At 38.8% G+C, this 26,175-nt stretch overlaps 3 protein-coding genes across 9 annotated transcripts; 2 read left to right on the forward strand and 1 right to left on the reverse strand.

Annotated features, from left to right (window-relative positions):
* The first annotated feature begins 1,058 nt into the window (after positions 1 to 1,058).
* LOC106416262 (zinc finger protein CONSTANS-LIKE 3) lies at positions 1,059 to 3,903 on the forward strand. Of its 5 annotated transcripts, none has more exons than XM_013857116.3 (5): positions 1,059 to 1,939; positions 2,046 to 2,172; positions 2,723 to 3,166; positions 3,329 to 3,469; positions 3,564 to 3,903. In XM_013857116.3, exons 2-5 carry the CDS (start codon positions 2,068 to 2,070, stop codon positions 3,642 to 3,644), a joined length of 771 nt encoding a protein of 256 aa, XP_013712570.1. In that variant the 5' UTR covers positions 1,059 to 1,939; positions 2,046 to 2,067; the 3' UTR covers positions 3,645 to 3,903. The 5 variants fall into 5 exon arrangements, with proteins under 5 accessions (XP_013712570.1, XP_013712571.1, XP_022554677.1 ...); XM_013857117.3 differs by having other exon boundaries at positions 2,726 to 3,166; XM_022698956.2 differs by having other exon boundaries at positions 1,914 to 2,172; positions 2,726 to 3,166.
* Positions 3,904 to 11,842: 7,939 nt separating this feature from the next.
* Positions 11,843 to 14,439, forward strand: LOC106415687 (mitochondrial carrier protein MTM1). The gene is made up of 10 exons (XM_013856446.3): positions 11,843 to 12,481; positions 12,562 to 12,651; positions 12,737 to 12,865; positions 12,925 to 12,984; positions 13,049 to 13,219; positions 13,304 to 13,409; positions 13,526 to 13,617; positions 13,708 to 13,857; positions 13,935 to 13,993; positions 14,106 to 14,439. The coding sequence occupies exons 1-10, from the start codon at positions 12,224 to 12,226 to the stop codon at positions 14,236 to 14,238; spliced, it is 1,248 nt and encodes a 415-aa protein (XP_013711900.1). The 5' UTR covers positions 11,843 to 12,223; the 3' UTR covers positions 14,239 to 14,439.
* A 90-nt stretch (positions 14,440 to 14,529) lies between these two features.
* LOC106415688 lies at positions 14,530 to 21,766 on the reverse strand. Of its 3 annotated transcripts, none has more exons than XM_013856448.3 (7): positions 20,941 to 21,766; positions 20,693 to 20,756; positions 20,414 to 20,608; positions 20,249 to 20,334; positions 20,124 to 20,170; positions 16,506 to 16,590; positions 14,530 to 14,751 (listed from the first exon to the last, which is right to left on the reverse strand). In XM_013856448.3, exons 1-7 carry the CDS (start codon positions 21,084 to 21,086, stop codon positions 14,628 to 14,630), a joined length of 747 nt encoding a protein of 248 aa, XP_013711902.1. In that variant the 5' UTR covers positions 21,087 to 21,766; the 3' UTR covers positions 14,530 to 14,627. The 3 variants fall into 3 exon arrangements, with proteins under 3 accessions (XP_013711902.1, XP_048621753.1, XP_048621754.1); XM_048765796.1 differs by having other exon boundaries at positions 20,693 to 20,774; XM_048765797.1 differs by lacking the exon at positions 14,530 to 14,751 and having other exon boundaries at positions 16,367 to 16,590; positions 20,249 to 20,323; positions 20,693 to 20,774.
* Positions 21,767 to 26,175: the final 4,409 nt, after the last annotated feature.

The raw sequence follows: 26,175 nt of genomic DNA on the forward strand, positions 1-26,175 counted from the left end.
CATGCCACCGTGAATTGAACCCGGTTGGAAGGACTATTTACAATGATAAGAATTTTTCCATATTCATATTCGATAGATATTACCATAATTCTTTCAACCGGCTGATTTCACCTTTAAAAATAACCGATAATGATAAGAATTTGAATTTATTCATGTTTTCGAGAGTCAAAATATACATACAAATTCACTAACAAATGAAGGCAAAGCCAAATGTGTAATATTTTTCCATGTTATCGTTTAGAGTTGTTCTTCAAAATTATTTGAATACCAATCAAAATTTGATTTAATTTGACCAAAAAATAATTAGCACGACTATATACTTATATACCTTAGCTACTTAACCTAGAGTTACTTAATTGATCTGTTAAATCTTAGCTATTGTCTACTAATCTCAACATTAGTTTCTCTAATAATCATTACTTGTTAGAATGCACAACTTGCCATCTAATATTATAGAGAGCAAATCAGTTGGAAATGTTGCACATATGAAGTTAGTATGGACTTACATTTTTTATACTTTTGTTTTTTCTCCAAAATATACAAAAGAAATAAACAGATATGGATGTGGGGTTTGAGAAACGCCTGTATCTGCTCCACCTTCTCTCTAAAAGGAACCACCGCATCTCTGTCCGTTTTCCGGCGGTCGCTGCCACGGGCGGCCGCTGGACATCCGTCCGTTGTTGTTTTCTTTCTTTTTTTCGCCGTTCCGTCTCTCTATCCTTCGTCGTCCCTGTTTCTCTGCGGTTAGAGGGAGTCGTATGTCTGGATCTCAGATCTGGTCGACCCAAATACAGATCTGGGTTTGCGGTGGCTGTGGTCGCTTGAGGAAGGCTTCTACCAGTACTGTGTCTAACCTTCGTCCGTCTAGGGTTTCCAAGTGGTTTTCCCGAGCTTCAGGTTCGCTTCTCCGAGTGTGGTGGCGCGTGCAGCTCGTCTTGCTTCTCCGGTGTTGCGTTTGTGTGTCGTGTGAGGCGCTGTGTGGAGTTGGGGCTCTTGGTCCGCCAGATTCTGGTAGGCTCTGTGTCTCTCTGCTTTCTCTGTGGTGTTGCCGCCATCTTGGTGGCCATTGTGGAAAGGTGAGTGAGGTTTACAAGTGTATGTGACTTGACGTATTGCTTGAGCTTGGGAGTTCTGCTTCTTTTCGTTGAAGTCATCCTCAGTGGTTTTGATCTTTGACGATAAGAACCTTTGCGAGACCATTTCTAGTGTTTGAAAGGAGATAGAGGTTTTTCTGGAGCTTTTGCTTCAGTGATGGTCGATTGCCGCTGATTTGCTCGTGTTAATGTTGGATTTGGAGTGGTTTTTATCTAGTTACCGGCTGTTGAATAAGACGTAGTCGGGAAGCTTTCTTAGGCTTTGCCTTAGGGTGATGGTATGATGGTGCGTATGAGGCGCGTGGAGAACTCTTTCAAGGTCCAATGGCGAGACTTAGTTGGGATTGAAGGGTGTTTACAGCGACGGTTAAAGATTCTAACCTCTTTTAGTTCAGTTATATGTATTGGTGATGTTCGTGTGCTTCCAGTCCTTCTTGTTACTCCTTTCTACTGGTGTTAGTGGTTGATGAGGTCTCGCTAGGTAAGTTCATCTTCGAGTGCATGGTTGAGCATTTCTTGCTGAAACTTGGTTATCACTCTTCTGCCTTTTGTCTCCTTTTTCGTGGTTATATATTAGCTTTAAGAGTGTGTGTTATGTTTATCTTTTGGCTCCGGGTGGTACTTGTTACCTCGCCGGCTCTTGGCTTCGGGTGGTACTTGTTGCCTCGCCGACTCTTGGCTTCAGACAATGTCGTTATTGTATGCGTGTAACCGAACGTTTGATATAATCTTAATCTACTAGATGACAAAAAAAAAAAAAAGATGTGGGATTTGAGTGTGTATAAAGCTGCTCTACATCACAAAGGCAAGAAGAGAGGCCCCAAAGGACAGAACTTTCCTTCAGGGTATCCTCCAAGCTTCCCCACTTGGCCTCTACTTTTTCATTTTTTTAAGGGATTTTTGTAACACACTCTCTCTTTTGCTGCTCAAATTCCCCATTTCTACTTGCAGGAAACAGAGCAAATAGGAGAAAATGTATGCAGATACAGGGCTAGGGTTCAGATTCATGCAGGGTTGTTCCCCAGAAATCCATCAGTTCGAAGACCTCTTTAAACCCTACAAGCTCTCTGATCAAACGGTTTGTCTTAATGCATTCGATTTTGTTTTTGTTTTGCCTTGTAAAGGTTGAGTCTTTCTTGGCCGATGTAAAGATTGAAACTTTAATCTTTCTTCTGTTGATGCTTTATGGAAAGAACTCAACTTTATTCTTCCCTTTGATTTAGGGTTTGTGATAATGGGGGGAGTGAGCCTTTTCTCTTTATACACGCTGGACTTAGAACTGTTGGAGCGTGTGATGTCTTTACACGATTGATAACAAACTTTTTGCGTGTGTTCCGACAATCAGATTCCGTGTCCAAAATGACTTCTGTCTCTCTTTTTTTTTGGGTACAATCATGTTCCACTTAAGACTGTAAGAAAATAAGTAAGATTTGCTTTCCTTTCACCCTTTTTTGAACGAATCCACTCCCAAAGAGATCTGTTGAGTGTTTGTACATAAAAGCCAAAGAAAACTCACTAAGTTTCTGGGGCCGAACTTTGAAGGAAACAAGTCTTGAGTTGTGGTCTTGGCTTTCTCTTGTTCTGTTTTGCTCATGTTGTGCTGATCTTCTTTTTGTATGATTGTGAAGCAGATCAGTCTTGTTGAGGCGTATGAGTATGGTTTCGGAGAAGAGAGTGACTTATTCAAATCCCCTGAGCCGATCATTGAAGAACCAATGCTAGCCGTTGACCCCCTCTCTCAAGAGATTGTTGAACTCAGTGATCTCGGGTCGTTGCAGAGTGACCAACAGCTTATAGAAAAGGCTTTCTACGAGTGTGAGCAGGAGCTCCTAGTGAAATCAGCCATGGAGTCTCCGCTGCTCTCCAAGGTACTAGACAGGAAGAACGTCTCTCTCGTGGCTGAAATGGACAGTAGTAGTGTAGTTGTCTCTGATGTCCCAGTTCCTAAGAGCGTGAGCTCGGGGAACCTGACATCGATGGATATGGCACAGCACGAGGATGCGGTGATTCAGAGGTTCTTCCCTCCAGTGGATAATGGAATGAGAAGAGCCTTTAGCGAGAGCGATATACAGGTTTGAATCAAAGTTATTTAATAGCACTCTTTTGAACAGTGAATCTGAAAACAATACATAAGTGTTTTCAAGATTATTGTGACCTTTCATAGACTCAAATGATACAAATATCTCTCATATATATATGGTTAGTTCGCTCACTTGTGGATGTTTTTATGACAGACACTGGGAACTAGAAACGCGGGCCAGGTTCAGTCTCAACTGGATAGAATAATCGTAAGTTGCACCTCTGAGGACCGTCGTGAGAAGCTTTCTCGATACAGGGACAAGAAGAGCAGGAGGAATTTCGGGCGTAAAATCAAGGTAAAGACATGAAAGATGGTTTATGTAAATGATATCTCAATGTATCGTCTTGTTGGAAACTGAGTTAATGGATTGTTTTGGTTTATGGTTGCAGTATGCTTGCAGGAAGACACTTGCAGACAGTCAACCGAGGATCCGAGGAAGGTTTGCAAAAACAGAGGAGATGCAGAAATGAGAGGATTCATTTAGTTAGGTACCTGAAGTTGAGCAAGAAGAACAGTTTGATGAAGTGTTTTTGTATATAAAGGGTTTGTCTGAATAAACCTCTAAGGAGTAGGAAGGAAAACAAGTTGTAGTAGGATTTACTCAAGTGATATGCTTATCTATGTTAGATCTTATGAAGCTCACTCAGTCTCTAAAACTCTAAATTTATAAGCTGTTTAATGTTACTTTATATGGTTTTGTTTGGCCGTATATATTAACAGTTGACGTAAGTAGCTCTTTGGTTTTTGATGAATGATTGTGAATCTGCAAACTACAAAGGGATAACATTTTGAAAATATGAAAGAATGAGATTCTAGCCAAACACTGTCACCATCTAACGCTTGTGCTCAGTTATTGAGGCGTCCCATTCCCAACCTGGCCTCGCATCTGCCTGTAATGGTCCCACTTAGCTCCCTCATACAAGCGTGATTCGTCCCTTAAATTGTCATCACTCATATCCTCGAAGGAACCATGCATATGAGGACCTGAGACATCCATCATGACTTATAATTTCACGTGTAAATTCTTTTAGATTTTAATGAATGCCCGCCCATGTGTACTATATTTTGTCAATAGGCTTTACTTTCCCCTCGGACTAAAACGGTTTATAGATCCGTCACTGACATCCGAGTGGGGGCAGGTGATCGGAGAACCTCTCAGCATTAGTCACGTGATACATGACAATTTTTTTTTTCTGTTTTAATAAATGTTAAATTGTATTCATCCAAAAAAAAGTTTTTACATATCATGTAACTTCAAGGCTAAAATATGCAATTTTTTTTACTACTACTGTTTAAAATGTTTATCTAGTACCAAAACACATCCTCAACCCTTCTTCCATCTTGTGGTCTCCTTGGCGTCGAATGGTAGATAGCTTGTTTTTCACATTCTTGTCAATGATTTTTATTAACAGAGTGTGTGGAAGTTGCATTTCTTCATGTCTTCTGCAATTCTTCTCCCTCCAAATTGAATGAGCAGTTGCTTGAAATGTGTATCTCAGCAATAATAGCTTTACATGATCTTGTCTTTGATCAAGCAATAGTACTACAATATCCTCCCAGCTTTCTGCATATCTCGTTTGGAGCAGTCCCTACATCAGCTTTTGCCATATCTGACTCGAAAAAGAGTAGGAGTAGAACAAATGATTTCTTGTCTCCACTTCTTGCTTACACAGAACGCATATAGGGTCAATAGCTGGATTCCATTTCAACATTCTGTCACATGTTGACAATCTGTCATGCATTGCTGTCCAAGCATGAAACGCATATTATGGTGTTGCATGTTTGAACCAGACACCTTTACTCCATCCTTACATTATGTATTCCTTTCAGATCACCAGCTAAGTGTTTTTTGATGAGAAAGAAGGCTTGTAACTCTCAGTTTTATTCTTCCATAATGCAATATCTTCTGTTTGCAGATTCTCAGATTTTATCTTCTCTATTTTCTCTTCCACCTTATTTGCAGTATGCTTGCAGGAAGACTCTTGCAGACAGTCAACCGAGGGAAGGCTTGCAAAAACAGAGGAGATGCAGAAGTGAGGATTAGAAGTTTGGGTACCTGAAGATGAGCACGCAGAACAGTTTGATGCAGTGTGTTCAAAATATAAGCCCACCAACCTCTTTGGTTTTTGTATATAAGGGTTTGTCTGAATAAACCTCTAAGGAGTAAGGATTAGGAAGGAAAACAAGTTGTAGTAGGGTTATTCAAGTGATATGCTTATGGATATTTGAGCTTGTGAAGCTCAGTCTCTTAAATTCTAAATTTATAAGTTGTTTGATGTTCCTTCTTATAGTTTGACCGTATATATTAAAGTTGATGTTGGTAGCTGTTGATTATTTAGATGAATGATTGTGGATGCACAAACTACAAAGGGATAGCATTTTGAAAATATGAAAAAAATGAAATTCTAGCCAACTAATGCTTGTGCTAAGCTAAGTTTTATATCTTTAAACAGGCATTACTATTACTAAGGCATCCATGCTCACAGTCACATGGCCAGAATCCTAACTCTGGCCTTGTATCCGCATGTAATGGTCCAACTTAGCTCCCTCATACATGCGTGATTCATCCCTTAAATTATCATCACTCATATATCCTCGAAGAAATCATGCATATGAGGACCTGAGACATCTATCATGACATGTATAATTTCAAAGTGTACATTCTTTTGGTTTTTATTGAATGCTATATTTTGTTAATAGATTTAACTTTTTACCCGGATTAAAACGATTTCTAGATCGGCCACTGATCATATTCTGCCATCTATTAGTCGTGAGGCCGTGCGACCGCCTTTGCTTTACACGTACGGGAGAAAGAAGAAAGGAAAGGATCAGAGGGAATCAATTGCAGAGCGTGACGTGTCTGCAGCTGCTACATGATTGGCTGCTTTATGAGGAAGGAATGGAATAAAGAATAAACGCCGTTGTGACGTTGATGGGCTGGAGTTAACGGCTAACGTCCCCACGAGATGCGTGTGTTTACTTTTCGTCTTTTATATAAACGAATGAGGTTTGTTATTGAGAGTATCAAGAGATTTGATCAAACCTGTAAAAGGGAGAGAGAGGCCCTAGAGTAATTCTCTCAAGTTTGTATACATTTATCTCAGATCTATATATCATTTCACTTCTCAAAAAACCCCATAACAACTTGGTATCAGAGCCCTTCTTTCCTGGAATCTATGGCTCCAGCGAAGAAACCTGATGCTGAGGTGGCGATGGAAAACTTGCGAGAAGATGTGGGTAAGATCGGGGTGATGGAGAGTACGATGGCGGAGCTCAAAGTAACGGTTGCTGAGATCCGTAATCGTATGGGGGTTTTGGAGAGGTTAGAACAGCGACTGAACGAAGATGACGAGAAACGGAAGCGGGAGGTTGCAGCGTTGTTCCAAGCTTCGCTGCGACGACATGAGGAGGAAGAAAACAGCCAGACCTTTCAACGTCCAGGCAAGCAGATCAAGACCGAAGAGGATCGAAGCGGTCTCTTTCGCACTGGTGGGTCAGGGCTGCGATCGGAGACGGTGGCAAGGGCTGGGGGAGATCGAAACCACTCACTGAGTCCACTCGATCAACCTTGGCGCCAAATGGAGGAGAAACAGGATGAGCTGACGCGCAAGGCCCGGAAGATCGAGATTCCTCTGTTCAACGGGGAAAACGCCGAGAGTTAGGTCCTTCGCGTGGAGCAGTATTTCGAGTTAGGGGAGTTCTCGGAGGAAGGGAAGCTCCGAGCGGTGAGGATGTGTTTTGACGAGGAGGCTCTGATGTGGTACCATTGGGAGCGAGATCGGAATCCATTCGTGAACTGGGAGCAGATGAAATATCGCGTTCTCGAACAGTTCTCCACATCTTACGAAACGACGGCCAGAGAGAGGTTGATGACATTGAAGCATGAGGGGACTGTTAGGGAATATTGTCGAGATTTCATCTCCCTAGCAACGAACGCACCGGAACTACCAGATGAGGTGTTGGAGACGGCCTTCATGATCGGGTTGAAACCACAGATCCGAGCCAGAGTTAAGCTTATGGAGCCGAGGAATCTTCGCAAGATGATGAGTGTCGCCAAACTGGTGGAGGAGTGGATTGGTTACGCTGATCAGTCGTCGGAAGTACAAAGCGGGAAGGGGTTTAAGGGAGGTTTCTCACCGGGGTCGACCAACGTGGGTCGTAGTGGGTCTGGAGGGGGAAATGGGCCTGGGGGTCATTCACCTCAAAAGCCCAAAACGAGCCCACCTCAGGAGAAAGGAGCCCCGATGGAGAAACGAACGGCGCCGCAGATGCCAAATAACACCGGGAGAGGAAGAGCGCCGTTCTGTCGACTTTCGCCGATGGAATACGCTAGGTATCGAGCGGAGGGATTGTGCTTTCAGTGTGGAGGGAAGTCCCATGCTAGACGCGACTGTCCTAATAAAGAGTTGATTGTATTGATGATACAGGAGGAAGGTGAAGAGGAGAAAGCTGAGGAAGAGTGCGACGGGGAAGAGGAGGAAGAGACACCAGACTTTGCGGAATGTGCTGCATTATCTGCCAAGTCAGCAGTAGGCATCTCGTCTCCGCGAACCATCAAACTTCGCGGAATGGTGGGCGATATCCCAGCCACTGTTCTCATCGACAGTGGGGCGTCGCATAATTTCATCGACTATCGTCTGGTGGAGAAGTTAGGCGTGATCGCAGAAGAGACCCAAGGGTTTGGGGTGATTACGGGGTCGGGAAAACCAGTGAGAGGGGGAGGAATCTGTAGGGATGTGACGTTAGTATTGCAAGGTCACTCAATCACGTCAGATTTCTTACCTTTAGAACTCAATAACGTGGATGTGATCTTGGGAATACAGTGGCTGGAGACTCTTGGAGAAATGCGAGCAACTGGAAGTTGCAGACGTTGAAGATTCCGGAGGACGGGAAGATGGTGATGTTACGGGGGGAGCCGGACATTTGTAGTTCGGAGATTTCGCTCAAAGCAATGAAGAAGCTGTTGGAGCAACATGAGATGAGCGTTTTGGTGGAGTGTAGAGAGTTGGTGGCTGATAACAAGGAAGAGATGAAGGTTCCAAGGCCCCTGCGGAAGCTAGTAACGGAGTATGCGCAAGTGTTTGAGGAACCGCAAGGCTTACCCCCTTCGCGAAGCAGGGAGCATGCGATCACTCTCACACAGGGTAGTGATCCCGTAAGTGTGCGTCCTTTCCGCTATCCGCACGCACAAAAAGAAGAGATTGAGAAGCAAGTAAGAGCCATGTTGAAAGCGGGCATCATTCAAGAAAGCATCAGCCCTTTTTCAAGTCCGGTGCTGTTGGTGAAGAAGAAGGACGGGAGTTAGCGTTTCTGTGTGGATTACCATGCATTAAAAAAAGCAACGGTGATGGACAGTTACCCCATTCCAATGATAGACCAATTACTGGACGAGTTGAAGGGAGCGACGGTGTTTTCCAAACTCGATCTGAGAGCTGGGTATCATCAGATTCGAGTCAAGGCTGAGGACGTGTCGAAGACAGCATTTCGCACTCATGACGGGCATTACGAGTTCCTAGTCATGCCCTTCGGTTTGTCGAATGCACCTGCCACGTTCCAATCAGTCATGAATGAGGTGTTCAGACCATTCTTGAGACAGTTTGTGCTCGTGTTCTTTGATGACATTCTCGTGTTCAGTAAGAGCCATCAGGAACACGCTACGCACCTGAGGTTGGTATTGGACAAGTTGCGCCAGCATCAGCTTTATGCCAATAAGAAGAAATGTGAGTTTGGTTGCTCGAATATTGAATACTTGGGGCACATAATATCGGCGTCGGGAGTTGAGGCTGACAAAAGGAAGATTGCAGCAATGACGGAATGGCCAGTACCAAGGAATGTCAAGGCATTGCGAGGTTTCCTTGGCCTCACAGGCTACTATCGCCGGTTTGTGCAGGAGTACGGGTTGATTGCGAGACCACTAACTGAACTTCTGAAGAAAGATAAATTTGGGTGGAGTGAAGCAGCAGGGGAGGCTTTTGTCGCACTCAAACGAGCTATGACGACAGTGCCAGTCCTAGCTTTACCTGACTTTAATGAGCAGTTTGTGGTTGAGTCTGATGCTTCAGGGAAAGGGTTGGGGGCAGTGTTGATGCAGAACCAGAGACCAATAGTGTTCTTCAGTCAAGCTCTCTCAGAGAGGCAACAGTTGAAGTCCGTGTATGAACGCGAGTTGATGGCTATAGTGTTTGCTATACAAAAGTGGAGGCATTATATGTTGGGTAGGAAGTTCATTGTGAGAACTGATCAGAAGAGCTTGAAGTTTTTATTGGAGCAGCGTGAGATTAACCTGGAATATCAGCGTTGGTTGTCCAAGCTGTTGGGGTTCGATTTTGACATCCAGTACAAGCCGGGACTAGAGAATAAGGCTGCAGATGCGTTATCAAGGAGGGATGTAGCTGCTGAGTTAATGGCGTTATCGGTACCCACAACCATTCAGTTTCAGGAGGTAGAGAAGGAACTCGAAAAGGATGAAAGGTTACAGAAGCTAATGCGTGATGTGTTGTCCGACCCCAGTAGTCATCCTGATTACACAATAGTTCAGGGAAGATTACTGCGTTGCGGGAAGTTAGTATTACCAAAGGAGTCGCCACTAATTGGAGTGATCTTACGGGAGCTCCATGATGGACTCACAGGCGGGCATGGCGAGGGTACAGAGAACTCAGAGAAGGGTAAGTGAAGTATTCTATTGGGCCGGAATGATGAATGACATCAAGCAGTATGTGGCAGCATGTGCGGTGTGTCAGAGACACAAATATTCCACCTTAGCTCCAGGAGGGTTGTTGCAGCCACTTAGTATTCCGAACGCGATATGGGAGGATGTGGCTATGGACTTTGTGGAAGGGTTACCGCGATCAGAGGGGTACAATTCAGTTCTAGTGGTGATCGACAGACTATCAAAGTACGCTCACTACATTAAGCTTCGCCATCCGTTCACAGCGACAGAAGTGGCACTGCTGTTTGTTCAGGAGGTGATCAAACTACATGGTTTCCCAAAGACGATTGTTTTGAACCGTGATAGAGTTTTCACCAGTCAGTTTTGGAGGGAACTATTTCGTCTGTCAGGAACGGCGTTATGCATGAGCACTGCGTACCACCCACAGACTGATGGGCAGACGGAGGTGACGAACCGTGGCCTCGAGACATACCTTCGTTGCTTCGCAAGTGACAAACCAAAGGCGTGGGCGAAGTTCTTACCATGGGCGGAGCTCTGCTATAACTCCTCTTTCCACTCTGCTATCAAGATGACTCCATTTAAGGCAGTTTACGGTCGTGACCCTCCTGCCATCGTCAAGTACGAGCAGGGATCAACTACGAATGCTGACTTGGAACACAAGTTACTGGAACGTGATGCAGTGTTGGTAATTATCAAGGAGCACATTCTGAAGGCGCAGCAGATGATGAAGAAACAGGTGGATAATCACCGCAATGAGGTAGTCTTCGATGTGGGTGATATGGTCTACTTGAAGATCAGGCCCTATCGCCAACAGTCGCTTGCACACAGAGTTAATGAGAAACTTTCTGCGCGCTTCTACGGACCATTTGAAGTGGTTGCGAGAGTAGGGGAAGTAGCGTATCGCCTCAAGCTACCTGAGGAGGCTAAGATACACAATACCTTTCATGTGTCTCAGTTGAAGAAGGCCATTGGCAACGAGCAGCCAGTAGCTCCATTACCGGTTCAGCTCACTTCGGAAGGGGTTTTGGAGGTACAGCCAGCAGCGGTTTTGGGATTTCGAGTCAGCCCTTTGTCAGGACAGGAGGAAGTGTTAATTCACTGGAAGGGGCTCCCAGAGTATGAGAGTTCATGGGAATGGAAGAAGGTTATTCAAGGTCAGTTCCCTGAGTTTGACCTTGACGACAAGGTCAATTTGGCAGCGGGGGGTAATGTTAGTCGTGAGGCCGTGCGACCGCCTTTGCTTTACACGTACGGGAGAAAGAAGAAAGGAAAGGATCAGAGGGAATCAAGTGCAGAGTGTGATGTGTCTGCAGCTGCTACATGACTGGCTGCTTTATGAGGAAGGAAGGGAATAAAGAATAAACGCCGTTGTGACGTTGATGGGCTGGAGTTAACGGCTAACGTCCCCACGAGATGCGTGTGTTTACTTTTTGTCTTTTAAATAAACGAGTGAAGTTTGTTATTGAGAGTATCAAGAGATTTGATCAAACGTGTAAAAGGGAAAGAGATGCCCTAGAGTAATTCTCTCAAGTTTGTATACATTTATCTCAGATCTATATATCATTTCACTTCTCAAAAGAACCCATAACACCATCCGAGTGGGGGAAGGTGACCGGATAACCTCTCAGCATTAGTCATGTGATATGGAATTCCAGAATGACTCAGTTTCATCCAAGGCCTAACCTCAAACATGGATGAATAAAGGAACTGTGGCATCATAGATTTGGAAACTTGTCTGACTAGTTTGGCCCATGTTGAATGGAATAACTGGAGATGGCCAGTTTGAGGAAGCCCTCCTCCGCACGTTACCTTGTTGTCCTCTTCCCATATTTGAACCACCACCTCTCTTATAATGTATGGTGGCAATATAAACCCTGCTAGATACCACTTTGTGGACCAAACACATATGTAAGGAGCGTATTTGGTGGAATTGTCGACACGTGGATTGCCACTTTGTAGACCTCTTGACCACCAAATATTTCTTTTTTCTAGAAGCGTAGCAAATATACACATTGTGGAACCCCTACAACTACAAAAACGAAAAATTCTCTCGACCCGTTCTTATTGACGAAAGCTAAAAACACACATTCAGTTTTGCATCTCCACAACATTTCACACAAATTAGAAGTCAAACTAATCGGTTTGTTCGGTTCGATTACGGGTTTAGTAATCTGAAGACCTTTCCCAGAACGCAGCGTTGAACGCATTAGGGTTTCTTCGTGGGTTTTAGTTTTGCCTTATTTTCTCTCTCTCTCTCTCTCTCTCCTCTTGTTTCCTCTTCTCCAAGGAATCTGGAAAAAAAAAACTCATCTTCTCCGAGGTCTTTGATTGATCTAAATCGAATCTCTTTCCGGCGGTTAGATTCAGAAGAAAGCTACAATGGGCGAGGCAGAGAATCTCTGGGTTGCTTCGGAGATCCCCTCGTCGTCGTCGTCCCCGGCGGAAACAAAAGTCCTTGACTTTCCGACCAAAGGTTCGACCACCGGGTTTGAAATCCTCTGTCCGAAAACAGTTTCCATGCCTCAATTGGAGAAGGCTTCGCCGGAGGATAAGCTAGGTTTGACGGAAAGGGTTTTCTCCGCCGCCGGAGCTGCTTTTCTCTCCGCCGTTATTCTAAATCCTCTCGACGTCGTCAAGGTTGGTTCTTTCGTTTGTTGTTAGTTACTAAAACCGCCGGAAAGTTTCATGCTTTTTTACTCTGTTGATTTTGTCGTCAGACTCGATTACAAGCTCAAGCTGCTGGAGTTTCTTACTCTCACCCTCTCAGCTACGACATTGGCCGCATGGCGTTCTTTGGACCAAACATGGTATTGTGTCTGAATTATTCATAGTTGGTTTAAAGGAGAATGCTTTCCGATATTAATTTGTAATCGTTTTCTTTATGCGGTTTAGATGTTTGCAGACTTGAGATGTTCTCCTTCGTGTGCACGCGCTGGTGTTCAGGGTACTGTCTCCATTTGCCCGCCGGATTGTTTCCAGTACAAAGGAACGTTTGATGTCTTCACCAAGATCATACGTCAGGTGAGTGTGCCGCCGCCTGTTAGCTAGAATGATTCTTATTTCTCTTTTAACTAACGCAGGAGGGGATGGGACGCCTGTGGAGAGGGACTAACGCTGGTCTTGCCTTAGCTGTGCCTATGGTATGCTCTCTTATTTGTGGGATCTCTTTGTTTGGATCAGTGAACACGTCAAGTTTCTGCACAGGTTGGGATTTATCTCCCGTTCTATGATATGTTTCGGAACCGGTTGGAAGAATTGTCTAGGGAGAATGCTCCTGCTACAACTATCTTTGTGCCTCTTGTGGCTGGGGCATTGGCTAGATCCTTAGCTTGTACAGTCTGCTATCCTATTGAACTTGCAAGAACCCGTATGCAGGTATAAGTTTTGTCTGCATAGGTTTCTCTAACTCTGGAATGTGTCCTATACTTTCTCAATGGAGTACCTTCTTTCTCTGACTAGGCTTTCAAAGAAGCCAAAGCCGGTATGAAGAAGCCTCCTGGAGTTCTTAAAACATTGGTTGGTGTAGTCTCTGAAGTCAGGACTGTAAATAACCTTCAAAACAGTTGTAAGTTGCTCCTATAATCGATTCATGTTTGCCCTCTCTTATGCATATCTCTTCATTGATAGGCTTGGGTTCTTATTTAGTTACTGAGTCTTTGTTATATGTGTTCACTGTGACAGTGCACAACTATCGTGTTCTATGGAGAGGCTTGGGTGCACAGCTAGCCCGTGATGTTCCATTCTCAGCAATCTGCTGGGCTACTCTCGAGCCAGTAAGCTATTTTGACAACTTTTTAAACATTGTACAGATGTTTGTAAATCAATAAAACTGAATTGGTTTTGACCTACTCCTTTTGTTGCAGATGAGAAGAAGGCTTCTTGGAATCGTGGGAAACGATACAAACGCTCTAGGTATCCTCGGTGCAAACTTCTCCGCTGGTTTTGTAGCTGGAACTATTGCAGCTGCTACAACTTGTCCTTTTGACGTTGCAAAAACAAGAAGACAAATAGAGGTTTGTCCTCTAGAAAAATTGTCTATATTCTCATCACAACACCATACTTATGTCTCGCCCATTTTCCATAAATTCAGAAGGACCCTTGTAGGGCAATGAGAATGACGACACGACAGACACTCATAGAAGTTTGGAGGTATGTATGCGTATATTTTGAAAGATTCCATTGTTATTTGCTTAGTAAAGGCAGCTCTGTTTATAGTTTGAATTGAAACAAAGACTTAACAATATATATACTGAACACACAGGGATGGAGGGATGAGAGGACTGTTTACGGGAATAGGTCCAAGGGTGGCACGTGCAGGACCATCAGTTGGGATAGTGATTTCATTCTATGAAGTAGTCAAGTATGCTCTGCATCGCCAATACGCTTCATCATGACCCTACAAAGTAACTAATCACCTACACATGAATGTGGATACGGCTTTAGGTTATAGCTTCTTCAACTCAACTTAATAAGTGAAACAGGCTCTGTCCTCCACCAACACTTGTTTACTCCGAGTTTGAGCCAGAAAGTTTTGTTCAGTTAATTAATTACTGGTGGTTTAATCCGGTTTGGTAATAAATTTGAAGTGAAAAGAAGAGTGGGAGAATGAATTAATGGATGTATCTCTCTTTAAAAGCACCACTTAGACAAAAGAAAACGTTCATATGTTTATTGTTCTATCAGCTTACTAAATGATCTTTCTTAAAAGCACCACTGAAAATGCCTATCATATGTACAAATATTCTAGTTCTGAACCAAAAAGAAATAAAAGTTGTAGAAGATCTTATGAAGAAAGTAAAGAAACCATTGCGTTTGATCTAGAAGATGGAAGGAAGAAGTGTGTGTCTTCAAATCTCTCTCTATCTCCCGTCTCTCGTCCAGGTACTCTTCCTGCTATGGTTTCCCACCTGTTATTATTATTGTTCCAAAAATATTTTTATCCACCATCGTTACAAATATATAATCTCTCTATCTCAGTTTATACATAGTTTTAAGTTTTTATTAATTTTATCCTTTTTTGATTATTAAAATTCAATAAAATTTATTATTTTATTAATTCAGTCAGAAACAAAATTATTAATAAAATTATTTTTAGAGCGACAATTTAATTTTGAAACGTAAAGAATTTATTTTAGATTTAACTAAGAATAGAATAAATAAATAAATCAAATAAAAAATTAAAACAATATTTAATTTGAGACGGAATGAGTAAAAGTTTCATATTTATATATCAATGGAATACACATTTTACTATATCCCTGTGAACCTCACTGTATCAACTATATATATAGATATATATATATATATATATATACCTATAATGCTCTTTCATTTTCATATTTCTTGATTTAGGGTAATTGGAACGATGAGGAGGCCAAGCGGTATTTCGAAAGCTAATTTTGTCTTTTTTTTTTTTTTTTTACAGCAAACATTTACATACTCATATTAACTCTGTAAACCAAATACTTCTTTGTATCGTTCCAATTTTATCGGATGTCCCCGAAGGACGAAAGCTAATTTTGTCATTCCAGAGAAAGTGACATAGCTATAAATCATATATTTATATTGTTAAAACTGATGTATCTTTTGGTACTATTTTGAAAAATAAATAGCAGTATAAATAAGAATTGTTTGAAAATATGGATAACAATATAAAAAAGAAGTATAATATATTTTTAATAATTTCATTTATATAATTACATTAATTTTTTTTTTCATATTTCACTCATTTTAATAATTTCATTAATTATACGTATTACCTTAACAATACATCACATCCTTAATTATATTAGTATAATAATAATGGTGCAGATTTTTATTTAATAGTTAATCAACATTAATTGTGTGCCAATTATAAAATCAAAAATGTAAAATAATTATGTTTTGCATATGATTAAACGTTTGGATTAGTTTTTTTACTAAAACTTTTTTTTTTAATTTTAGTTTCAATCAGTGGAAAATTACGTAGCCAAAAACATAATTCAAAGACATGTTTTTGTGAATAGAATAATAACTTAAATCAAAATAATAAAATGTATTACATTTATTGTCACTTAATTTTTCACTCTATATAATTATTTTACTAAATAAAATCTTTTTATTTAAGTTAATTTAGCCAAACACATAGAAAAAGTCTTTTTATTAGTTTATAAAATCAGTTAGGTATGAACAATGACAATCCATGTAGGAACGGATTGTTCTTTTCGGGTATCATCTTTTTGTTTTTGTTATGAAGTTAGGTCACGCTTAAATATTATAAATTTATGTGTGGGTTTTGAGTTGGGTCTTTTTGGATCTGAATGAGTTCGGTTATGATGTATAGGAACTTAAAAATATCTAAATAACAAATGTATCTGAAACGGGATCGGATATTTGTACTAAAAGTAATCATAGTATCCGATTCGGTCCATGTCTTTTGAACACAATTAGTTATATTACAATTCATCTAAAATATATAACACTAGTTATGAAAAATAAATATCAACGTATAAAAATGTAAGAACTAATATCCACGCGGGAATCTCTGGTATATTATTAAGATAACACTGAATTAATCAAGAGTAGGAACTAGGAACATATGATCGTATCTCGTATGTCACATGTGTTGTGGTAAAGTCATTATACATGATTTTGGAAGAGAAAGAAAAGAAGATAAATATACCTGTCGCCGACGAGTCTGTACATTCTTAAGATGAGATCTTCCTCTTGTTGGCTCATATTCATGAATTTCCACTCCGCGCTACACACTGTGCATTGATACGCACTTATTCACTTTTATATATTTTTATCTTTACAGTAATCACACCATAATTTAATAATATATGCATGTGACCATATACTTGAATCTCCAATACAATATACTATTTCAGTCTCGTTATCGAGACTAGCTTGTTATTGGATAATGGAATGGTTTTAGATGTAAAATGGAATATCTATGTAATTTAGTAAGAGATGGACCATCAGAGTTGTGACGCTGGTGTCGGTATGTTGAATCCATGAATGCAGGTGGAAGAAGAAAATGTGAGAAACTGATGATGTATGAGACAATTTTAAAATATTTAGAAGACTGAGTGAAAGGGAGATGGCAATGAAAATCCTCTTTCATTATATATTGTGTCCAGAGAGACAGAGCTTCCTAGGGGGCCTCGATCTAACTATAGGGGGGCTCGATCTAACTGTAGGGGTCATTTCATTTTCACTGAATACTAAGATGAAATATTCTTCAATGTTGGTCAAAAATAAAATAAAAGTTGTAAAATCTTAAAATGGTCATTTCTCAATCTTTTATTAAATTTGGAAGCATGATATTTCTTGTATTTGTTTTTTTGATGGCAATCTGCGAGGTCCATTTTGCTTTTGTCTTAAATAGTCAGAAGCTAGCTAGGGGACCTCGTATCCCAGGAAATTAATGGTGTTTGTATGTTTAGTGGAACTTTTAGAAAATCAAAGCTACTCATGCAATTGGAGTATAAGTTGTTGCAGTTATGGCGGTATGGTTCATGGTTGGTAGATTGATGTTATATTGAGAGTGTGTTCAGTCGGGTTAATGTGAATCAAATTGTACAGCAGAAATCTTGAAAGTGTGGCGCGAGTAACGGTAGCATTACTAGTGAACGTAGAAAATGATAATACACCCGCGAAGCTCCTCATTTCATAATAAATTTGCTTTTTTAGTCATTTAAACCTCCAACAATTATTTTTAGATCGGATAGAAAACCTCCAACTATATTTTTATGATTTTAAACCTTTAACTATTAAACCGTTAATGTCGTTAACAAAATCGTTTTTCCTTAACAGAGATCCGTTAAAATGAAACGCGGTGTTTCATATAATCAGAAAACGACAAGAGATGCTTATAATTAACTTATATTTTAGGGATTTAAACCTCCAACTATTTTTAAATCGGATGGAAAACCCCCAACTATAATTTTATGTTTTTAAACCCTCAACTATTAAATCTTTAACGGCTTTAACCTTCCATAAAAAAATGTTTTTTTTTTCTGAACAGTGATCCGTTAAATCGAAACGCAATGTTTCATTTAATCACAGATGTCACAAAATGCTTTAAACCCCTTTTATCAGTGGGCATGAACAATCACAATTCATCCAAAAAAAAAGGGTTTTTCTTCATTTTCAAGAACCATCGAAAATGAGATAAGTAAAAAACTCAGTTATTTTTAATCTTAGTTTTTGCTTTTCTATTCATTTATTTATCAAAAAGATGAATTTTGGATTGTTAATTAACTTAGGTTATCCATCTCTTCTCACTCAAAATTGTACCTAGAATTCACTTTTTTGATAAATTCTAGATAAAATTTCAAATTTGAAGAGATGTATAGGCTAGGAATCATTACAACATTCACATTTTTCATAAATAAATAAATAAACATGAGAAAAAATAAGGTTAGAAACAAATAAAGTTTTTTTATTTATCTCAACTTTTAAAAAGAAGGTTAGAAAAAGGAAGAAGAATACTATTTAAAAGTTGAGATAAAAAAAAAAAAAATTATTTGTTTCTAACATTATTTTTTCTCATGTTTATTTATTTATTTATCAAAAATGTGAATTTTGTAATGTTTAACCTAGCTTATACATTTCTTCACACTCGAAATTTTATCTAGAATTTATCAAAAATGTGAATTCTACGTAAAATTTTGAGTGTGAAGAAATGGATAACCTAAGTTAATTAACAATCTAAAATACATCTTTTTGATAAATAAATGAACAGAAAAACAAAAACTAAAATTAGAAATAACTGAGTTTTTTACTTAGTTCATTTTTGATGGTTCTTGAAAATGAAGAATAACCTTATTATTTTATTTGGGGATGAATTGTGAATGTTCATGCCCATTGATTAAAGAGGTTTAAAACATTTTGTGACATTTTCTGTGATTAAATGAAACACTGCGTTTCAATTTAACGGATCATTGTTCAGAAAAAAAAAACATTATTTACGGAGGGTTAAAACTATTAAAGATTTAATAGTTGAGGGTTTAAAAACATAAAATTATAGTTGAGGGTTTTCTATCCGATTTAAAAATAGTTGGAGGTTTAAATCACTAAAATATAAGTTAATTATAAGCATCTCTTGTCGTTTTTCTGATTATATGAAACGCCACATTTCATTTTAATGGATCTCTGCTAAAGAAAAATTATTTTGTTAACGGAAGGTTAATGACATTAACAGTTTAATAGTTGAAAGTTTAAAAACATAAAAATATAGTTGGAGGTTTTTTATCCGGTCTAAAAATATTTAGAGGTTTAAATTACTAAAAACCCTTTATGTTTCACAAAATAATTTGTCTTAGTTGAGTCTGTTTGTTAATGACAAAAAAAAATTGTTTACAAACGAAAAGATCTAATGTAGCCACAATGTGGAAATTCGAAAAGTGATTGTTCGAAAGAGCAATCATTAGAAACTAGCTTTTTATACTTTAAAAAGGAATTTGTTAAGGAAATAAATGACATTAGATCACAACATATTTTCTCTTTTTCAGTATATATGTTTTTGAAATTGTTGTTTTTTCACAGTATAGAATATTTTCAAATATCTAGAATATATTAATTTTATCAAATTTGTATAAGCAATTGTATTTTTTACTATATCTTATTTATAATTAAATAATTAATTTAATTTAAAATTATACTCAGTGATACTTTCTAGAAAATTTAGGTTTTTAATATATATACATTGAGGTAAAACATCATATATTGTGAAACAAATGAAATATAATTTATTTTAAAATCTAATTTTTTAACTATATTTGGTACTTTAATTTAGGATTAAAGTTTGTTCTAGACACCTTATATAGTGAAGTTTATTTCGGGGAAATTCAAATCTGTGGAGGGAATACAAACATGTATAGGAGAAACAGACAGCGCATTATGTTTTAAATAATGGGTCCAATTTAGGTCAACAACTTCAAAATAGGTCCACTTCCTCATCACCCATACGAGACCGGGCACAAAGACCCCTTCCCCTCCTTAATGGGTCCAATTTAGAGCCCGTCAATTGGTTAGAGTCTTTAATGGGTTCTTAAAATTAATTTAATTATCAATTGTGTACTTTAAATAGTTTAGAACCCTTAGTATTGTAATTAGTTTTGAGAAGGTCCAATGGAAAAACCCCTATGAGGTTCTTAATTTTTTTTTTTAGAAATTGAACCAATTGGTAAGATGAAAATGTTTTAGATTTTTACAAGTATTTGAGAAGACGAACAAAAACTAATACACGAGAAAAAAAAAGTTTTAAACAATTTGTGTAGTTTGCAAAACTTACCCTCCATATGAGTATGGACTGACTGATACCAAACCACGATCTCTTGCCTGTTTATGAATTAAACTAAGACATGAGTATGACATCGGCGACCAAGAGAATCAGAAGAACTCAAAATGTGAGCTTACCGGGAAACTACTTTCATAACCATAGAATCTGTCTGAAGAAACCATTCCCAAGCTGCTTTCCCATGTCTCTCGCCTCTGATCAAAATCTATAGAAGCATATTCTGGAACAGAAGATACAAAAGGAGAAGGAGAAAAGATTTGAACTTTGGTAAGGATCATAATAACCTCAACAAGATCATCGTTATTCCCTTTCGAGATACGGATACTGGCATTGACGGAGCCGCTTCTACCTATAACACATCCAATAACCCTGGAAGGAACAAGAAGTTGCATCTTAACAGTCTCCTCATCATCATCATTTATCTTCTCTTGCAGAAGAAGAATAGCTTCAACAGCCATAGACTTCATATCATCAGGAGACTGAATAACAAACAAACACACAACAAAAGACAATATAAAAACAACACTTTACAAAAGAAATGAAGATAAAAAGTGGAGTTAAACCTCTGTAGCAGTGACAAGGATAACACACTCATCATCACAACCAGCTCTTTCGATCCAGAAGACCCTAAAGAAAACAGAGTACCTGCTAAGGCTAGAGACAGATAAGCCGCGATCTAAAGCTTCTTTTCAGACATGTGATCCCACAAACCCATTTCCACCAAGGACAAGTAGATGTCAGGAAACGAAACAATGATCATGGACACAAATTGCAATGTGAGATTCCCACAGAAACTGAATAAAGGTCGTACCTTTTTAGTTGGAATGTGAGATTCCACGAACACTTTTCTAAGACGCGGCCGGTTAATCTCCTCGTCGTCGGTCTCTGAAACTCCGTCGTTTTGATCGAAAAGGAGATCGCAGTTGAAGAGAGGGAAGACAGGACGGATCTAACCATCCTCGAAAGCTTCTTCGGCGGTTATTGGAGATCCTTCCGCGTTTTAAAAAGCAAACGAGAACTCTTCTTCCTCTTCCTAGTCGAATTCGACGGAATCTTCAAGTTTACTCCAAGATCTCTCGAGTTTTCGAATTTCTTCACCCTCTTCTGAAAATCCCAGCTTCTTGGTGAAATCCTCGCTCAACTTCATGGACATCTCCGTTCATCGTCAATGGTTTTCGCCGCGGCGAAGAAGGGAAAGCAATTAAGGGTTGGTCGAATAGGATTTTGCCATGCAAGGGTTCCTTACCAATCCTATAAATCCCAATTTAAGACCCGGTTCTTTCTTTTTTCTGCTTTTCTCATTTTTTTTTTTCCTTTTGGTTGAAACTCCTCTTAAGAATCCCCCGATGGAGGTGGGTTTAGTCCTCGCTAGCTTGGTTCTACACTCCAGATATTCACAGACTTGAACTATGTAATACATATACTTTAAGTCTTCAAAAAAAAAAAAACTATAATCCAAGTCTCCAATGATTTCAACAGAGAGCAAAATCAGTATGATAAAAAGAGAATAAAGAGAGATAGTACAATATCTTGAGACGACCAAAATATAACGCTAAAATTAAACTACTTGCGGTGAATAAATGACTAAGCTCTATTTGGCTCTGCCAACATCTGCCACAAGAGAGAGAGGAGATACAGTACATTACGCTGCTGTGATTATACGTACGAACTCTGTCTTATGTTTATAATTTTACATAGGCATGGCCATAAAATCCGGAATCCGAAATCCGAACCAAACCCGAACCAAAAAATTCGACCTGTTATTCGACCCGAAACGTAAAAATATCCGAACGGATCTTGTAGGGTGGTACAAAAAATATCCGAACCCGAAGTGTTATTAACCGAACCCGAACGGGTAACCCGAAAAATCCAAAATTAATAGTCAATATAAATATTTTGAAATATATATAAGTATTCCAATTATTAAATTCAATATTTGTGGTAATATTATATATAATAATAAATATTAAAATTTTAATAAATGCTTTAAGTACACAATTAGTTATAAATAAGTATTTTATAATTTGCTCATTGAAATAAAAAGTCTACTCTCTATAAGGAAATACATATTTTTTTACAAATGATGTTTGTTTTCATGCTTGATTTAACATTTTATTATTATTTTATCAATTTTATATGTGATAGATTAATTTTTATTTAATTTAGATGTTTTTCTTTATGTTTTACTTCAAAAATTTTGTTTTTTACTTTGGCTATATCCGAACCGAACCGATATAACCCGAATCCGTACGATATATGATTACTTTATGGGTTTTATGATGCAATACAATTTTGAACCGAACCCGAAGTGTTATTATCCGAATCCGATCCGTACTAATAAAATTTTAGTATGAAACCTAGAAGCATAAACCCGAAAATCCAAAAACTCGAAAAACTCGATCCGAATGCCAACGGATATCCGAACGCCCAGGCCTAAGTTTTACAGTGTTTCTCTACGTACGAACTGTTTGGATTCTAAAATAAAAATATAATTGTTTATACGTTCAATAATTGCTGATGCGATTAGGGATGGTGCATGGTCTACATGCACACCAACTTTCGACATTGTAGACAAATACGTTTAAATTAAATTAAACAACATATATAATAAACCGGTAAGGGTTTTAAATCATTTAGTTTCTTGGTACAAAATGGAAGGAACCTCTGGCGGCTTTACCTAATCAAACCTTTGAAATCAAGTTAAAAATTACAAAACTTTTACGAAGCCTCAACAAAAGACTTAGTTGAACCAAAAAGATATCTACAGTTAATATTTTTTATAGCTATATTCCGATCCAAGGTCTGAGGAAGCATACATGTATGGTCTATATATTGGGCTGGGCATATTATTCACTAAATTTTATTTGATTCACTATTTTTTTTAATTTAATAAAAATATTTATATCCGTAAATTATTGGAGCAAAATAAATATAAAAAATCAGTGTTTGTCAAAAATGAATCAAATCATTAAAAAAAAATTTAAGTGTCGAATATCTTGCCAGCTCTGATTGAATGTAAAATTTTGGTATTATTGTATTTTAGATTTTTTTTTTAAAATCACATATTGTTAGAAATCCAAAAAGGTGTTGGAACTCGTTTTTGACAAAGTGGTGCAGACCATTTTTCGATGGGTTTTTCGATGGAGACGTCTGTCGGAAAAACCGAAATTTGGACCAGATGTAATCGTTAATGTGAACACTATGAGTTAATGTGTTTGATTGTCAAAATCAGAGTTGTGTTGAGTGAGAAATGGAAGTCCAAATGAATGACATGCAAAATTTAAATTTGACTAAATAGAAAAATTTAGCAAAAGAATCATTTTTGGATGTATGAGTTTAAATTTAAATATATACATAAACAATATTTTATGTTTATATGAGCATGAAAAATGTAAACCCATAGAAAGTATTTATTGGTTTGAATTGATTTGGTCAAAGCCAATTATTACTTGTGAAACGTGAGTCATGGAGAATCAATAACATTACTGTACTTAATAGCATTAGCAATATATACGTTGTCATTCATGCATGGCTAGTGGCTATGCAACGTTCCATTAACTTTTTGAAATTAAATAGGAATGTGAAAGCTCATTCGAAATAACACATTGGAAAGAAAATTATTGCTCGACAATTCCTCACATTATTTGTTTCCTATTTTCGTTTTTGATATTTCTCATTTGGATCTCAGAGTACACATAAAACTAGTTTCCCCAGATTTTTGATAGACTGACGCAAATCAGAAATTTTTTTGTAGTTGTATCTTGGGACTCATTACATTATCGAACCGTCACACTACGGAACGTATTTTGAGTTAAGGAAAGAGATAATATCTCGCTTCTGCAGTTGTATCATCATTTTCTTAATTTTTGGTATAATATTATCAAATTTATTCTTTACAATATTGGTTTTTTTTTTACAAATTTATTCTTTACAATATTCAGTTATTCGTAGTTTATATAATACTGTTCTATCAGTCTTAACTCATAATATCCGTTTATTGCTTTGTACTAACCGAACTGATTATCGTAAAAGTTGTGTTTTTAAGAACATGTGTTGATCGATATTTTTATAAGGGTGTTAGAATCGGATCCGTGTCTCCTTCATCTAGAAATTTGATATTGCGTAAAGTTGATACTGTAAGAGAATTTAGCTTAGGTTACTTAGGTTCTGAGTTAGTCTTAGATTTAGGTTTTAAATTGAAAGCAATGACACAGTCAATTTAACGAGTTCCCGGCCCTCGGCACGGTACGTCTTGTGGGAGAACTTCTGCTCCCAAACTTCACTAGATCAAAGAGACTCTAGACACACCAAAGTAGTGTTCTAGATAGTTTGTTACACAAGTATCAAATACTCTTCACAAGAGAATACAACAAAGTCCTTAGATCAACTAGACTTAGGCCTAAGCTATTGATCTTGTATTGTTGTCTCCTTCCCCTTGCACTTCACCTTGATCTGAATACTTGTTGTTGTCTGCTATGTAACAACCTTCTTGTATTGTACGGCTTAACCTAATCAACATACTCACGTTATGTTTATATGTGACTAGGTGTTTCAGCTGGAGTGGGCCTGCGTGTTCTTGGCCCAAGTCAAATCAGCATTGCTTCTGGCCCATCTGTCTTGCCGAAGCCCAAGCTATGTTCACAAATCTCCACCAGCTTGGTTAAGGCCGATCCTGGCCCACCTCGATGAACCCTCGTGCCGACAGCCTCACGCCTTGGTCTCTTTTGTCTTCTTGCGAAAGAAAGACATCAGTCTCTGCTCTCTCTCTCTCGCCGTCTCTCTTCTCGCGAACCTCCACCAGAGAAATGGTCTTGGCTCAGATTTCCGAGAGATCTCGATCAGCTCTGTTGTGCCGACATTCCTCTGCTTCTCTGTTATCTCCAGGTACATCTGATCTCCATTTTAGCTTTGAGATTAGGGTCTTCTGTAAAGAAAGTCGAGAGCTTTCTTGGGAATTTCACTGATCCTTTACTTCCTTGTGTCTTGCATGTCTTCTCCGACATGATTCCGGCTCTTACTCGAGCTCCACTGTCACGCTCCACTGTCACGCTCCACCTCTTCTGTGAACCGAGGTATGAACTGACAAGTCCTCATCCCTCTTTCTGCGTGTTTTTGATCTACTCTGATCTGTTCCATCTGTCGTTTCAGGGCACCCTCACGTATGACGGCCCTAGTACGACCCTGATGATTCTGTATCTCGATCTGAGTACTCTGCTTTAGCTCGGTGAGCTCTAAACGCGCTGCTTCCCTGCTTTTTATCAACAAAACTTCTCAACAACTCCTTTTGTTTCTTTTATCTCGTTGTGGTTTAGAAAAGCACTTTGAAGAAATGGTTGGTGACGACATTCCTAACACCAAACCCGTGACTGGTTGGTGTTGTTTGGTGAACTCGTCCACCTGAACCGAGGACTCTTCTCGATTCTACTTCTGCTCCAGGTAACATCTCCTGTCTCTTGTCACGATTCTTTTTGGCCATCAATTGACTCCTCCTTCGTATTCACTAACATGCGTTTGTTACTTGTGATCTGCGAGGGTGAAGTTTAGACAACCATAGTCACCTGGAGCGTCTTCCTATCTCATCAGTGGATATTCAAAAATTCACAGCAAAGCTGGAACTTCTGACCAGGTACTGTCTTCGTTAGGAAATCTGCAGGATTAACATTTGTATGAATCTTGTGTAGAACTATGTCTCCTGCTTCCACTACGTCTCGAATGAAGTTGAACTTGGTAGCTATGTGGTTAGTCTTCTCGTAATTGACTGGATTTCTTGCTAGAGCTAGGGCACTTTGAGAATCGCAGTAGAGTTTGATTCCCTGTTGTTTGAATCCTAGCTCTGCGCATATCTCTTTTAGCCACATTGCTTCTTTAGCTGCTTCATTCATAGCCATGTATTCGGCCTCTGTAGTTGAAAGTGCAACAACTGATTGTAGACATGATTTCCATGAAACTGTATTGCCTGCAAACTTGAAAACATAACCTGTAACTGAGCGTCGTCTGTCCATGTCTGTTGCATAGTCTGAGTCTGAATAGCCTTCAACTTCTAGTG

Source organism: Brassica napus, chromosome C8 (assembly GCF_020379485.1).
Source record: "Brassica napus cultivar Da-Ae chromosome C8, Da-Ae, whole genome shotgun sequence".
Classification (NCBI taxonomy): domain Eukaryota; kingdom Viridiplantae; phylum Streptophyta; class Magnoliopsida; order Brassicales; family Brassicaceae; genus Brassica; species Brassica napus.